Source organism: Aethalodelphis obliquidens, unplaced genomic scaffold (genome assembly GCF_003676395.1).
Source record: "Aethalodelphis obliquidens isolate GAN/ISIS:26980383/991018 unplaced genomic scaffold, ASM367639v1 scaffold25, whole genome shotgun sequence".
Taxonomy (NCBI): domain Eukaryota; kingdom Metazoa; phylum Chordata; class Mammalia; order Artiodactyla; family Delphinidae; genus Aethalodelphis; species Aethalodelphis obliquidens.
The window spans coordinates 30,397,687-30,414,915 of NW_020837969.1; the positions used below are offsets into that span (position 1 = coordinate 30,397,687).

General features: G+C 37.6%; 1 protein-coding gene across 5 annotated transcripts in view; it reads left to right on the top strand.

Moving 5' to 3' along the window:
• LOC113628890 (disintegrin and metalloproteinase domain-containing protein 5-like) overlaps positions 1-17,229 on the top strand; it is a 171,080-nt gene that overhangs the window by 24,959 nt on the left and 128,892 nt on the right. For all 5 annotated transcript variants that reach the window (XM_027122884.1, XM_027122888.1, XM_027122887.1 and 2 more), the window contains exons 8-10: positions 1,562-1,633; positions 1,860-2,023; positions 2,426-2,507. In XM_027122884.1, the coding sequence (XP_026978685.1) occupies positions 1,562-1,633; positions 1,860-2,023; positions 2,426-2,507 (318 nt within the window). The remainder of the gene's footprint in view (positions 1-1,561; positions 1,634-1,859; positions 2,024-2,425; positions 2,508-17,229) is intronic.

The following is a 17,229-nucleotide window of genomic DNA, read 5'->3' on the forward strand; positions in this document are numbered from 1 at the left end:
AATTAGAAGAGAACTGAATATTGGTAAATACAGATAATACCTGTTGCAGAGGATAGTATAAAAACTAAGCAGAGAGGAAATTCATATTCTTCAAATAAGTTGATATTAGAAAAATAAGGAAAAATACTTGATATTTGTTAAGTTGATGATAAACGGAAACATTAAAATGGATAAATAAATTCACAAACTGTTGAAAAGGCAAATAAGTAGGTAGAAAGTGTAATTAAGCAAAAAGGAAGAAAACAAGTTATGGTGTGAAAAGGGTTAAGATGGTGTAACTGTGTCCTTGGGGGAGATTAAAACAAACAAACAAATGCAAATTTCATGATTTCTCCATTGGAGATAAGAATTTAAATGAAATCATCTCATTGTACACTTTAAAGTTAACGCAATCTTATATGTCAATTATATTTCAAAAAACTGGAAATAAAAAGAATTTGAATGGGTCAGTTGTCAGTGTTAAGTATAGATAGTTTTAAAGGAGAGTTTTAAAAAATGTTTCAGGAAGATATAATTCATAAGCTAATACAATTCTAGGATGTAGAAAAAACAAGCAACTTAATTTTAGGTAGTGCTTTAATATTTAGTAAGCAACACTCATTTGCTCAGTTATGACAAAGGATGCATGCATGCACATATGACCAACAGGCCCATCGTTCTGAAATCTACAAACTTCTAAACAAAATATTATATTAATTTTGATAGTATATTAATAGAATGTAATGTTTTGATCAAACAGTATAATGATGGTTTAATATTAAGTAAAGTATTAATGAAATGTATTCCATCAGTAGGTCAAAAGACAAAAGTCATTATCATTTTGGGTATGCTTCAAAAAGGCTTTGGATAAAAATTCAACTTCATTTTTAACAAAAGTTTTATAAGTAGGAAGATTTATAAGTAGGTGTTTCTCAACATGATCTAGAATACTCATCTTAAACTGAACACCACTTAATGGTGAAATATTTGAGATTTTCCAGTGAAAACTCAGGAGCAAAGCTCACATTCCTGATATCACCATTGTTTTTTAATATTGTCCTGGCATTTTTAAGCAGTTAGAAATAGAAAGAGCTTATTGGAATTAAGAAGCATGAGTAACATGAGTTAATGTGGTGATATCAGAGGATGTAACCTAACACAGTATCCATGATCACTTCAACAGTCAACCTTTTATTAAAGATTTTTCCCTCTTTATGCATATATTTTTTGGTTTGTGATTATATGTATTATTTTAGAAATAAGTATATTTTGAAATAACATTTAAAAAATTTATGATTCAATTTTTATAAATAATGCTACAAGTGCATTAAACATTTAAATATTTTAAATGTTATCAAATATTTTTATTTATCTCATATAGATAAAGTTATACATTTAATTAATTTATTTAAATAAATTATTATTTATACATTTACACATACAAATGTAAATATGCATTTCCTGGATTTCAGTTGGAATGTAGCCCTCTGGCTAGTTTAGTATATAGCATATTATAGATATAAAGGCTGTGTGGTATATTAATGGTATCCACTATTTTTTAATAATAATTTATCTTTTTCAGTTTGATTACATGGGCTCTGATGTAAAAATTGTAACACAGAAGGTTATTCAGATCATTGGCTTTGTTAACACTGTAAGTATTTTAAAACTACTTTTTAAATATATTCTGTAAGAGTATAGGTAATATGTATTGATATATATAGTATTTTGCTGTGCTGTTGAAGAGTTTCCACATTCAAAATATTGAATTAAAAAAAATTTTTAAAAATATTGAATTAAATGTCTTAAATATACCTTTACAAAAATTTAATATAATGTTCAAATTTATTTTTAAAATTTTATTTATTTTCTCCATTTAGATGCTTACCCAGTTAAAACTGACTGTTAGAATATCTTCCATAGAGATTTGGTCAAACAAAAACAAAATTTCTACTACAAGACATCCTAATCATATATTATATAAATTTTTAGAATGGAAAACCGAATTTCTCTCCCAACCTCATCATACTGCATACTTATTTGCGTGAGTATAGTATTTCATATTTGTATAAAGAAATAACCCAAAGTGATTTTATATGTTAATTATGAAAAACAAGCATTTACTTAATGTATACTGAGTTCTGTAAATTTGGTAGACACCATGGGATGGGAAGAAAATGTAGGTTAACCTCTTTGTCCTCAAGTAGCTAATGTGAGGTAAGACTTAAAATCTTTTATCAAATGACATAAAATTACCTGAAAGAAGTAAAATTACATAAAAGTTTTGAAATAACTAAAGGAGGTTAATTATGAGTGATACAATTTTTTGATGTCTCTTGGCTAGTAAACTTTTACTACCTATTATCTCTACATTCTTGTGTCTGATCTGATTATCATTAATAATACCACTGAAATGTAATTATGAGGAAAATTGTTATTTTTTTAGCTTCCAGAAAAGTCCTACTTTTATAGGAGCCACACATCCTGCAAAAATATGTGATAAGAATTTTGCTGGAGGAGTTGCTTTGGTATGTAATTACTATCAAATTTGCTCTCATTATTTTCATGTTTCAAAATTTCCTAAATATTTTAAAGCAAGAATATATATATATTACTTAGTTTATTCTTCCTTTAATAGTATTTTTATTACTAATTAAGAGTATAAAAATTAAACTGTATATATTTGCTTTAAAAATCAGAATATTTTTAAAGTCAACTGATCATAATTTCATATTGTTTTAAAAAACATTTGGCCTTTGTAAGTCTGTTTAATTGTTTTGAGCAGTGGTATGCTTGCATCAGTAGTTATTATATAATCAGTGTGATTTTAATTATTAAACATTTTCCTCAAAATAAATAAAAATAAACAATAAAAATAAATATCAAAATATTAAATAAATATCAAATAAAAAATAAATATCAAAAAAATAAAATCAGTATTTTCCTCAAAATTAATAATTGGTATACATTCATGTACTTTTTGTTAAGTGACGTTCATTGTATTATTGTTTCAAGGTAACTTTTATTATTGCATTCAATTCTTTATTATGTTTGTGAGGAGCAGACTGTTGTAGGAAGGAACAGCCATCAAATATTCATAATCTACTGTTTTCTGGAAAGTGGGAATGACCTTTTTCTACAGTTATGTTCTTTTTTTTTTTTTTTTTTTTTTTGTGGTATGCGGGCTTCTCACTGCTGTGGCCTCCCCCGCTGCGGAGCACAGGCTCCGGACGCGCAGGCTCAGCGGCCATGGCTCACGGGCCCAGCCGCTCCGCGGCAGGCGGGATCCTCCCGGACCGGGGCACGATCCCGCGCCCCCCGCATCGGCAGGCGGACTCCCAACCACTGCGCCACCAGGGAAGCCCAGTTATGTTCTTTTTACAACAAGCTATATAAAATGTAGCAAGGGGAGCGAACTTGACAGTGTTTCAGAAAAATAAGGCTACACTATGATTTTTATACTGACCCATTTGTATATTTAGTTGACTTTTAGTAGCATGTACAGTGATTCAAATTGTCATTGATAGATTAGACAGAATTAAAATCTGTACTGGTGTGTACTTGCTACCATTAGTATAAAAGACATATTGATTGATTAGATAAATCTAAAACCATTTCTAGGGGTTGTCACCATGGCTAAAGAAGAATCAGATATTCCCTAGGAATTTGTTTTATTCTCAGTCCTTGCTGTTGGTCCTCTTTCAGCCAAAGCCTCAGGAAAGACTGTCAGCAATTGTCCAGGTCTTTGTCACTATTGTGAATCCTCCTGAAAACAATGTTTCTTTGCTGACAACTAATGTTTAGATCATGTGTGTGTGAAGAAAATAAAGCAGATGATAGGAATTATTGAATATAAGTGGTTAGTATGTGTTTTCCTGGTGCCATTCTTCAGACTTTAAGTTTGATTGGAATTTTTGTAATAAAAATTTGTAAAGGAAAAATATATAAAAAGCCAGTATAAAATTAAAATACAACTATCAATATAAAAATACATTTTTTGTTTATTCCAACAACAAAGAGTATGAAGATTAAATTTTAAAATGATAGACACCAATCATAATATTGTAAAATTTTCTTTTTAGGTTAAGAATCAATTCCTTGAATATGGTAGCTTTGTTAAATATTTTGAAATCAGGTAGTTAAAGCTATGCAACTTTGCGCTTTGTCAATACTATGTATGTCTATATATAACTTTGCATTTTCTTATAGATTTTAGAATCAGGTTGTCTAGTTCTACACATACACAAAAGCTTACTTAGGTTTTGATTGGGATGGTGTGTAATTTATGAATCAATTAGGGGAGAATTGATATCTTAATAATGTTGGATCTTCCAGTCCACCAACATGCTTTATCTCTCCGTTAATTCAGGTCTTTTAAAAATTCTCTGTGGAGGTTTAATACATATACTGCTAAAATTATTCTTAGGTATTTTATATGCTCTGATGCTATTGCAACTGGTCTTGATCATTTAAGTTCATCTTCCAGTTTCTCACTGCTAGTGTATATCAGTATATGGCCAGTTTTTATATATTTTTGTAAATATCCAGTAACCTTGCTGAACTTACATTATGAGATTGTTGATCTAAAACAAATAGACTGCCAGATTTCTCCAGAAATGATGGGTTTACTCAGAATCAGCAGAGAATTATGATTTGGGGTCTGCAACCATGTTTAGCCAGGTGCAGATCCTCTCATGGCAAGGGAAACAACACTTTTATAAAGGGGAAAAAGAAAGTTGAAGGGAGCTATAGTAAACAAAGTGTCCATGGCTTTTTATTGGCTGAGTCCTTGCCAGGAAAGGAGAAGAGAAGTCTTTCTTTTTCCTGTTGGGTTCTGCTATCCTCCAGGCTGTGAGAGTTCCCCTTCTGGTAGCCCGACTCTAATTGAGGTTTCTGTTTATTATTTTTTACAAGACCCACTCTTTTTTCCAGTTTTACTGAGATACAACTGATATATAACATTGTGTAAGTTTAAGGTGTACAGTGTAATGATTTGATATATGTATATATTGCAGAATGATTGCCACAATAAGGTTATATATATATGTATATATTTGATAATCCGTCATCTCACATGGTTACCGTTTGTGTGTGTGTTGAGAAACTTGAAGACCTACTCTTTTAGCAGCTTTCAAATATTCAATACAGTGTTGTTAACTATAGTTACACTGTATCCCCAGGTTAGAAATTTGTACCATTTGACCACTTTCACTCATTCCCACCCCCAACTCTCGCCCTGGCAACCACCAATCTGTTCTCTGTTTCTATGAGTTCAGTTGTTTTAGATTCCACCTACTGAGATCATGTAGTATTTGTCTTTCTCTGTCTGACTTATTTCACTTAGAGTAATGCCCTCTGACTTCATCCACGTTGTGTCAAATGACAGGATTTCCTTCTTTTTTTTATGACTGAATAATATTCATATATACATGATTATTAAACACACACATCTCACAATTTATCTGCTCATTAGTCAGTGGACACTTAGGTTGTTTCCATATCTTGGCTGTTGTGAATAATCTGCAGTGAACATGGGGTGCAAAGACCTATTTGAGACAGTGATTTCATTTCCTCAGATATATACTTAGAAGTGGAATTGCTGATTCATATGATAGTTCTATATTTAATTTTTTTCAGGAAACTCCACACTGTTTTCTATAGTGGTTGTACTGATTTACATTCCCACCAACAGTGCACATGGGTTCCAGTCTCTCCACATCCTTGCCAGCATTTGTTATCTCTTATCTTTTTGATGATAGCCATTCTAACAGGTGTGAGGTGATCTCACTTGTGGTTTTGATTTGCATTTCTCTGATGATTAGTGATGTTGAGCATCTTTTCATGTACCTGTTGGCCACTTGAATATCCTCTTTGGAGAAATAGGTCCTCTGACCATTTCTTAATAAGATAATTTAGTTCTTGCTAGTGAGTTATATGACTTCTTAATATACTTTGGATATTAACCTCTTATCATATATATAGTTTGTAAATATTTTCTCCCATTCTGTAGTTGCCTTTTCATTTTGATCAGTTCTTTTGCTGTGCAGAACCCTTATATTGCTGTAGTCCCACTTGTTTATTTTTGCCTTTGTTTGTGGTTTTGTTGTCATAGTTATAAAATCATTGCCAAGACCAATGTCAAGAAGATTTTTCACTGTTTTCTTCCAAGAATTTTATGATTTCACTTCTTACCTATAGGTGTTTAGCCCATGTTGAGTTAAATTTTGTGAAGAGTGTAATACAAGGGTCCGGTTCATTATTTACTTGTGAATATCCAGTTTTCCCGACACTTGCTTTTATGCCAGGACCATACTTTTTGATTACTATAGCCTTTTAATATAGGTTGAAAACAGGAACTGCGATGCTTCCAGCTTTGTTTTTCTTTCTCAGGATTGCTTTGGCCACTTGGAGTCTTTTGTGGTTTCATACAAATTTTAAGATTGTTTTCTGTATTTTTATGAAAAAATGTCATTAGAATTTTGAGAGGGATTGCATTGAATCTATAGATGGCTTTGGGTAATATGCATATTTTAACAATATTAATTTTTCCAGTCCGTGGGATATCTTTCCATTTATTTGTGTCCTTTTCCCTTCCTTCCTTCCTTCCTTCCTTCCTTCCTTCCTTCCTTCCTTTCTTTCTTTCTTTTCTTTCTTTCTCCTTTCCTTCCTTCCTTATTTTCTTTCTTTCTTTCTTTCCCTCACGGCTCATGGGATCTTAGTTTCCTGACCAGGGATTGAACCCAGGCCCCCTGTAGTGGAAGCACAGAGTCCTAACCACTGGACCACCAGATAATTCCCTCTTTTTCACTTTCTTTCATCACAGTCTTATAGTTTTCTTTGTGCAAATCATTTTGTTGTTTTATTGCTGTTGTAAATGGGATTGATTTATTTCGTTATATTCTGTTAATTCATTGTTAATATATCAAAACACAATATATCAGTTTGTACGTTGGTATTGTATTGTGAAACTTTATTGAATTTGTTTATTCTAATAGTTTTTTTGTGAAGTCTTTAGGATTTTCTCCATAAAAGATTATGTCATCAGCAAACAGAAATAATTTTACTTCTTCCTTTCTGATTTGGTTGCCTTTTATACCCTTTTCTTTCCTGGTTGCTCTGGCTAACTATGTTGAATAAGAATGGTGAGAGTGGGCACCCTTGTCTTGATCTTTATCTTAGAGGAAAAGATTTACCTTTCACCTTTGAGTATGATGTTAGCCATAGGTTTGTTGTATATGATCTTTATTATGTTGAGGTACATTCCTTCTATTCCCAATGTTTATCATGAAGGAATGTTGAAATTTGTCAGATGCTTTTTTGGCATCTGTTGAGATGATCATATGATTCTCTTCTTTCATTCTATTCATGTGGTGCCTCATATTCATTTATTTTTATATGTTGAACCATTTTTGCATTGCTGGGATGCATCCCACTTGACCTTGGTATATGATCCTTTTAACATGCTTGAATTTGGTTTGCTAGTAGTTTGTTGATAATTTTTGCATTTGTATTCATTAAGGATATTGGCCTATAGTTTTCTTTCCTTGTAGTGTCCTTATCTGGCTCTGGTATTAGGGTAGTAATAGACTCTTAAAATGAGTTTGGGGGTGTTATGTCATCTTCAATTTTTTGGAAGATTTTGAGAAGGATTAGCATTAATTATTCATTAAATGTTTGGTAGAATTAACCAGTGAAACAGTCTGGTCCTGGGCTTTTCTTTTTTTGGGGGGCGTTTGCTTACTGATTCAACTCATTAGTGGTCTGTTCAGATTTTCGAGTTATACAGGATTCAGTATTGGTAGATTGTATGTTTCTAAGAAGTTACCCATTTCTTCTGGGTTATCCAGTTTGTTGGTGTTTGATCATAGTAGTTTCTTATGATTACTTGTAATTTTGTATTATAAGCTGTAATTCTCCTCTTGCATTTATAATTTTATTTACTTGAGTTCTCTTTAGCTAAAGTTTTGTCAATTTTGTTTATCTTTTCAAAGAAAAAATTGTTAATTTAAAATTTTTAAAATTGATTTCCTATTCTCTATCTCAGTTATTTCTGTGCTAATCTTTACTATGGTTTTGCTTTTGCTAATTCTGGGCTTGATTTGTTCTTTCTTCTACTTCCTTGAACAGTAGAATTAGGTTATTCAAGATCTTTCTCTTTTTTTAAAAATTAATTTTTATTGGAGTATAGTTGATTTACAGTCTTGTGTTTCTGCTGTACAGCAATGTGAATCAGCTACACGTATACATATATCCACTCTTTTTTAGATTCTATTCCCATATAGGTCATTACAGAGTACTGAGTAGAGTTCCCTGTGTTATACAGTAGGTTCTTATTAGTTATATATTCTATATATAGTAGTGTGTATATGCCAAGCACATATTCCCAGTTTGTCACACCCCCGTTTCCTGCTTGGTAACCATAAGTTTCTTTTCTACATCTGTGACTCTCTTTCTGTTTTATAAACAAGTTAATTTTTACCATTTTTTTAGATTCCACATATAAGCGATATCATATGATATTTGTCTTTCTCTGTCTGACTTACTTCACTTAGTATGACAATCTCTAGGTCCATCCATGTCACTACAAATGGCATTATTTCATCCTTTTTATGGCTGAGTAGTATTTCGTTGTATATACGTACCAAATGTTCTTTATCCGTTCCTCTGTCGGTGGACATTTAGGTTGTTTCCACGTCCTGGCTATTGTAAATAGTGTTGCAATGAACATCACAGTGCGTGTATCTTTTCGAATTATGGTTTTCTCTGGATAGATACCTAGGATTGGGATTGCTGGGTAGCTCTCTCTCTTTTTTTTTTTAAGGAACTTCCATACTCTTCTCCTTAGTGGTTTTACCAATTTGTATTCCCGCCAACAATGTAGGAGGGTTCCCTTTTCTCCAAACTCTCTCCTGCATTTACTGCTTGTAGACTTTTTAATGATGGCCATTCTGACTGGTGTGAAGTGATACCTCTTTGCAGTTTTGATTTGCATTTCTCTAATAATTTGCAACGTTGAGCGTCTCCTCATGTGCCTGTTGTGCCTGTATATCTTCTTTGGAGAACTGTCTACTTAGATCTTCTGCCAATTTTTTGATTGTGTTGTTTGTTTTTTTGATATTGAGCTGCCTGAGCTGTTTGTATATTTTGGAGATTAATCCCTTCTCAGTTGCTTCATTTGCAAATATTTTCTCTCATTCTGTGCATTGTCATTTAGTTTTGTATATGGTTTCCTTTGCTGTTTAAAAGCTTTTAAGTTTAATTAGGTCCCATATGTGTACTTTTGTTTTTATTTTCATTACGCCAGGAAGTGGATCAAAAAAGATCTTGCTGCGATTTGTGTCAGAGTGTGTTCTGCTTATGATTTCCTCCAAGAGTTTTATAGTATTTGTCCTTACATTTAGGTCTTTAACCCATTTTATTTTTGTGTATGATGTTAGGGAGTGTTCTAATTTCATTCTTTTACATGTAGCTGTCCAGTTTTCCCAGCACCACTTATTGAAGAGACTGTCTTTTCTCCATTGTATATTTTTGCCTCCTTTGTCATAGGTTAGGTGACCATAGGTGCATGGGTTTATCTGTGGACTTTCTATCCAGTTCCATTGATCTATATTTCTGTTTTTGTAGCAGTATCATTACTATAGCTTTTTTTGTATAGTCTGAAATCAGGGAGGCTGATTCCTCCAGCTCCATTTTTCTTTGTCAAGATTGCTTTGGCTATTCAGGGTCTTTTGTGTTTCCATATAAATTGTAAAATTTCTTGTTCTAGTTCTGTGAAAAATGCCACTGGTAATTTGTCTAAGTTTCTCTGTGGTCTCCTTTCCACAGGCTGCAGGACCCTAGTTTCTGTTGCTTCTGGTGTCTGCACCCTGTTGGGTGAGATTGGTCCAGGGGCTTTTGCAGGCTTCCTGGTGGGAGGGACTGTTGCCTGCCCTCTGGTGGGTGGAGCTGGGTCTTGTTTCTCTGACGGGCAGGGCCATGTTAAGGGGTGTGTTTTGAGGTGGCTGTGAGCTCAGTACAACTTTGGGCAGACTGTCTTCTGATGGGTGGAGCTGTGTTCCTATCTTGATAGTTGTTTGGCCTGAGGCTTTCCAGCACTGGAGCCTGCAATTTGTTGGATGGGGCCGGGTCTTGTTGCTGAAATGTGGACTTCTGAGAGAGCTCACTCCAGTCAGTATTCCCTGGGGCTTCCACTACCTGTGTCCTTGCCCTCACAGTGAACTATAGTCGACCTTGCCTCCCTAGGAGACCCTCCAAGACCCCTAGGTAGATGTAGCCCAGATTCCTGTGGAGGTACTGCTTTGTGCTGGGTCCCAGTGCACTTGAGACCTTGTGTGCCCCCTCCAAGAGTGGAGTCTCTCTTTCCCCCAGCCCTGTGGGGCTCCTGCACTCAAGCCCTGCTGGCCTTCAAGGCTAGAGGCTCTGGTGGTTCTTCCACCCGATGCCAGACCCTCAGACTGTGTTGGAGGGCTATTTTACATGGGAACGTCCCTGTGTAGCCTGTGTGGATTTAATATTTTTTGGTGCGAGGGTTGTTTTTCATATAGATGTCTTCCATCTCTTTCCTCAGTGTATGCTGGCCATGTTCCCCTTTACAGGAGGTGTGACTGGTGTTGTGGTGACCAGAGCCTGCACTGGATATTGTGCAGGGCCTCCCCTTTGCTCTGTGGTTGCCACTGCCCTGGTAGGGCAGGGTCTGCTCCCTAGCTGTTGGAGTAGAGCCCCCAGATCTGCTTCTTGGCTGTGTTTCTGATCCATGATGTGAGGTAGGCGCGTTTGCAGCACTCCCGCTGGGAGGGAAGCCACTGAGTATTCCTCCTCTGGAGCTGTTCACCTGCGGGTGTGATCTGTTGTGTCACCGTTCACCCGCTGTGCGAGCTCACGAGTCACACTGTTGCGGGCACTGCTCTCGGCCCCACCCTAACTGTGGGTGAGCCGGCAGTTGGCCCTGGTGTCTCTCGGACGTTGTTTTCACCAGGCCACCCGAGTAGATCCACTGAAGTCAGGCCCCAGGACTGCAGTAATCATGGATCTGGACCTGCTGTGGGTGCTACGGGGACAGGTCAGATTCTGGCCTGCCCCAGCCCCCCACGTGTACGTGCCCACAAAGCCTACAGCTGCTAAAGCTGGACCCGTCTTGACTGCAGGAGTGCTCGTCCATTCAGATGTTCTGTAGGTACTGAGTTTGCAAAGCTGGTCACAGGAGAGTCAACTTGCAGTTTGCTCAGCTGCAAGGAGAGATTTCAGCTTTTCTTCCTTAGTTGCACAACCCCTGGGGTACAGCTGTGGTTTCAGCCCACCTCTATGTGTGGGCCACCCACAGGGGTCTGCTCCTGAGACTGCCCTGGAGCACACGAGTTCACCCCAGTGAGAAGGGGGCATGGAGGTGGCAGCAGCTGGGGTCGCAGGAGCCCTTGTGGGGTCCCTGCAGGGACGGGGCCAGCAGCGATGGGATGTGCGGGGGAGCCAGCGGCCGCAGGTGTGAGAGAGCTGGCCCTGGCAGGGGCCCTTCCTAGTGCCTGGGGAGTCAGGGCCAGCACGTGGGTAGTGAGGCTGCAATGGCGGCCCTGCCCCTTGTGAGTCACTCAACAATGGCGCTTCGCTTCCACAGCCGTTGGTGTTTTCTCCACAAGAATTACTGGTTGCAGACTTCCTCATTCCCACCGCTCAGGCTATTTACTCACAGCCGGAGCAGTGCCCTCCCCCGGTCTGCTCTCCAAACCCTGTGTTCCAGCACCTATCCCCCATCTGCACCAGCGGACACATGTCTCAGGCTGGCATGCGCAGGGCTGTGGCATGGACCATCTGTGTAGGTCTCACTCTGTCCTGCCTGCCACAGACTGGTTGCTGCACTCTCCTCCAGTAGCCCCCGAAGCTCCCCTTCTGTCCCAATGATGTCCCTGCTGAGGGGCTTCCCTTGGATGTGAGAACCTCTCCTCTCCTTCAGCTCCCCTCACAGGGGTTCAGGTCCCATCCTGCTTCCTCTCCTCTTCCTTTTCCCTTCTTTCTTTTGTCCTACCCGGTTACACGGGGATCTTTCTTGTCTTTTTAGGTGTCCGAGGTCCTCTGCTAGTGTGCAGCCAGTGCTCTGTGAGAATTGTTCCATTGGTAGATGTATTCTTGATGCATTTGCAGGGAGAGACGAATCCCACGTCCTACTGCTCCTCTACCATCTTGACTCTCTAGAGATCTTTATTTTTTCTTGATGTATGCATTTATTGCTATTAACATCCCTCCTATAATTGCTTTTGCTGCATCCCTTAAGTGTTGATATATTGTCTTTCCATTTGCATTTGTCTCAAGATTTAAAAAAAAATTCTCCTTTCCTCTTTTTTTTTTTTATCAATTTGTTATTTGGAGTGTGTTGCTCAGTTTCCATGTATTTGTAAGTTTTCAAGCTTTCTTCCTGCTATTAATTTCTAGTTCATTTCCATTGTGTTCATAAAAGATACTTGATATAATTTTGATACTCTTGTTTTGTGGCCTAACATGTGATCTAATCTAGAAAATATTCTCTGTGCAATTGAGAAGAATGTGCATTCTGCTGCCAGATTGAATGTTCCATATATATGTCTCTTAGGTCGATGTGGTGTATAGTGTTGTTCCAGCCCACTGTTTCCTTCATGATTTTCTGTCTGGATGATCTGTCTACCATAGAAAGTGAGGTATTAAAATCCCTGACAGTTATTGTATTACTGTTTGTTACCCCTTTTAGTTTTTTGTATTTGCTTAATATATTTAGGTGCTATGATATTGGGTGCATAAATAATTACAATTTTAAAATCTCCTTGATGAATTGATACCTTTACCATTATATAGTGACCTTCTTTGTCTATTTTGGCCATATTTAGCTTAAAGTCTATTTTGTGTATTATAAGTATAGCTCTCCCTCCATTCTTCTGCTTACCATTTCCTTGAATATTTGTTCCATCTCTTCACTTTATGTATATATTCTTAAAGCTAAGTGAGTTTCTTGTGGGCAGCATATCATTGGATTTTCAAAAATCCATTTAGCCATTACGTGTCTTTTGATTGGAGAATTTAATCCATTTATGCTTAAAGTAATTATTGATTGGTAAGAGCTTACTATTGCCATTTTGTTAATTGTTTTCTGACTGTTTTGCCTATTTCTTGTTTCTGCTCTTGCTGTCTTCCTTTGTGACTTGATGAGTTTTTGTAGTGGTATGGCTTGACCTCTTTTTCATAATATTTTGTGTACCCACTACAGATTTTCCCTTTTTGGTTACCATGAGGCTTACATAAAATACATTGATAGCATCTTATATTCAGCTGATAACAACTTAACTTTAATAGCAAGCAGAAACTTTATTCTTTTACTTTCCCGCAATCGCATTTTAAGTTTATTGGTGTTAAAATTTACATCTTTTTTATATTGTGTATACAATAATAAATTGTTTTAGTTATGGTTATTTTTAACATGTTTGTAAACTTTTAAATGAGAGTTGTAAGTGAATTATGTATTTCCATTACCATATTAGAGAATACTTTGACTCTATATTTACCATTACCACTGAGTTTTATACATTTGTATGTTTTTATGATGTTACTTAGCATCCTTTTATTTCTGCTTGAAGAATTCCTCTTTGCGTTTCTTGTGAGACAGGTCTAGTGGTGATGAAATCCCTCAGCTTTGGTTTTTGAGAAAATCTTAAATTTCTTAAGGACAGCTTTGGCTGGTGTAGTATCTTGGTTAACAGTCATCTTTTCTTTCAGTGTTTTGAATATATCATCCCACTCTCTGTGGACTTACGAAGTTTTTGCTGAGAAATCCAGTTATGGAGATTCCCTTTTCATGTGACAAGTTGCTTTTTGTTTGCTGCTTTCTTCTGACAATTTTATCATGATGTGCCTTGGTGTAACCCTTTTTGGATTCAACATATTTGGTCCTTTTGGGCCTCGTGAATCTAGATGTCTGTTTCTCTCCCAATGTTTGGGGAGTTTTTAGCCATTATTGCTTTAAATAGACTTCTATCCCTGGATTCCCGTAATACATATATTATTTATTTTGATCATGTCCCATAAAACCTGTAGGGTTTCTTCATCCTTTTTCATTCTTTTCTCCTTTTGCTCCTCTGACCAGATAATTTCAGATGACCTATCCTCCAGTTCTTTGATTCTTTTCTCTGCTTAGTTTAGTCTGATGTTGAAGCTCTTTGTTGAATTCTTCATTTCTGTCATCATATACTTCAGCTCTAGGATTTCTCTTTGATTATTTTTGGATGGATTTATGTCTTTGTTGAACTGCTCATGTTGTTCGTGCATTGTTTTCCTAATTTTGTGTAGTTGTCAGTTCTTGTAGTTCACTGAAATTCTTTGAGGATTATTCTAAATTCTTTCAGACATTTTATCCATCTCCTTTCCACTAGGTTCAATTATTGGAGCTTTATTAGTTTCCTTTGTGGTGTCATGTTTTCCTGATTCTTCATGATCCTTGATTCCTTGCGTTGGTATCTGTGCACTTTAGCAAGCACTCTCCTCTTCCACACTTTACAGATACACTTCAGCAGGCATAGACCTTCACCACATGGGTTATCGTATGGGTCAGCTGGTAGTGTCATGGATATGCGGGGCTTGCTACTATGCGGGGCTCTCTATTTGGGTGAGGGCACTACTTGTGCTCTGTGGTCAGCAGACTTGTCACTGGCTAGACACTGTGGCTGAGTGAGCCTGCTGGCTGGGCTCTGCATTCAAGCAGGTCTACTGGGTGTGCTCTCTGATTAGGTTGGGCTGCTGGCTCTGCTGCATGGTCAGGTGGGCCTTCACTAACTGTGCTCTGCAATCACATCTGGTCAGACGAGGTCATAGGCTGTGTTTCCTTTTAAGGTGGTGCCACTGTTTGGACTCTGCCATTGGATAGGGCCATGGCTGGGCTCCACAATCATTCCTGGTCTGATGAGTTGTAAGTGTCTGCTCAGTGATTGGATCGTGCCACTGGCAGTACTTTGTAGAGCTCTAGGCAGGGCTTTGTGGTTGACAAGGCCTTAGGCTGTGCTCTGAAATTAGGTGAGGCCCAAGCTATACCCCTAAGTTTGCAGGGCCCCAGGTTAGACCTCATGATCAGGTAGGTCTCTGGCTGTGCTGTGCTGTTGGACAAGGTCCCTGGGCAGGCACTCTTGTCAGGAGGGGCTTCCAGAGTGCAGCCTCTAGAGACTGCACTGCGCATCAGAGCAGGGTCCTTGTCTAGGCTTCTGCATTGGGTGGGCCTGTAGGCTATGTTCCACAATTGGGCAGAGTCACTAGCTAGGCTCCCTGCCTGGTTGAATCTGCAGGCTTTGCTCAGCAGTCAGGCAAGACAATAGGCTGGAGCTGGCCATTAGGCTCTGCTTTGCTGCTAGCTGATACCATGGGCTGGGCTTCAAGGATATCTTTGGTCATTGTTCAGGCTCTCTTATTATACAGGGCCATAGGCTATACTTAACTGTTGGCAGGACGGCTGACTTGGCTCTCTGCTCAAGCATGGCTATAGGATGGGGTCCAGGGCTGGTATGGTTTGGCTTATTGCCTGGGCACTCAAATTAGGCAGAACTGCCAACCAAGCTCCCTGGCTAGACAGGGCCACTGGCTCAGCTCTAAAGATGGGCAGAGCCACTGGCTGGGATCTCTGCTCAGGCACTGCTGCAAGCAGAACTGTGATCTGCCAAGATCTGTGCACTGGTTGCTATACACCTGTCCCCCCTCTTCTCCCATCTCTAGCTAATTACCAGTGGTCAAGCCCCACAGATTCCCCCAGTGATCCTGTGAGGTTCGACCTCATTGAATCTCCTAGGAAGTGTTCCACAATGCTGTGGGAGCTGGATTTCCAGCTTGGGCTCTTGTTTCCTCATTGGAGGATTTGTAGGTCTGGGGGGCCCTCTTGGTGCAGTGCCTGGGGAAGGCAATGTAGTCAGAGTGGAGCCATTCCTCTTTTCTTTCTCATGCTCCTCTTACCCTTCTAATGTGGTCTTTCTTAGTCTGTGCTCCAGGGACATGCTTCAGCCTCACCCCCAGGTTCTGGGATTTTCACAGTGGTGTCTTATTTAAGGATAGTTGTTAGTTGGTCTTCTTGTGAGGGGGACTGAAGTCAGGGATGTCTCCATTTTGATGACATCACTATCTTTCTGGGGGGCATATTCCTTTAGGTTTTCATTAAACGCCCTCATGTCTGTGAACAGTTTTACTGCTTCTTTCGCATTCTTTATTTACCTTGTTTGGACTTCCAGGGCAGTGTTTAATAGAAATGATGAGAAAGGACATCCTTGTGTTGCTCCTGAACTCACCAGTGAAACAGTGTAGGAAAGGAGCTTGCTTTGTGGGAAATTTTTAAATTTAGAAATCAATTTATTGCACGGTTATGGGTATATTCAATTTGTTTATATATTCCTGTGTAAGTGCTCGTGAGTTATGTTTTTCAAGGGATATGTGTATTTCATCTGTGTAATCAACTTGATCGGTATACATTGCTCCTAGCATTCTCTTATTCTGTGGTTGGATCTGTAGTGATATTTCTCCTCTTCCTCATCCTACTTTTAGATTGGTTTCCTGGAGGTTTATCAACTCTTTAATTTTTTCAAAGGACCAAATTATGACTTTGTTGATTCTTTCTGATGTTTGTTTTCTACTTAATTGACTCTTTCTCTTTATTAATTTCTTTCTTCTAATCTGTTTGGATTTATAATGTTTTTTTTCCTGGCTTTTAAAAACAGAAATTTAGATTATAGATTTATTTTAAATCTTTAGAAACTATAGAGATTTAAAGCTATGAATTCTTTTTTGTGTAAAATTAGCTGTATTCTGGATATTTTGATGCTTTCTAATTGTTCAAAGTACTTTCTTATTTCCCTTTCATTTCTCATTTGGCTTATGAGATTTACATGTGTGTTGCTAAATTTCTAAATATTTGTGCATTATCTTTTTGCTGACTTTTCATACTTTAATTCACTTGTCAGAGAATATACTTTGTACTACTTTAATCCTTTTTCATTTATTCAGACTTGCTTTATGCCCTAGCATATAGTGTATGTTGGCCTATTTTTTCAACTGTGCTTGAGAAAAATGTGTATTCATCCTGCAGTTGTTAGGTATAGTATTCTAGAAATATTTAGTATGTCTAGTTGGTTGACAGTGTTTCTGACTTTTGTCAACTTGTTCTCTCAACTAGTGAGATATTAGTGTTAAAGGCTCTAATTAATGTGGATTTACCTGTTTTTCCAATTAGTTCTATCAATTTCTGATTCATACTTGGAAGCTTTAATT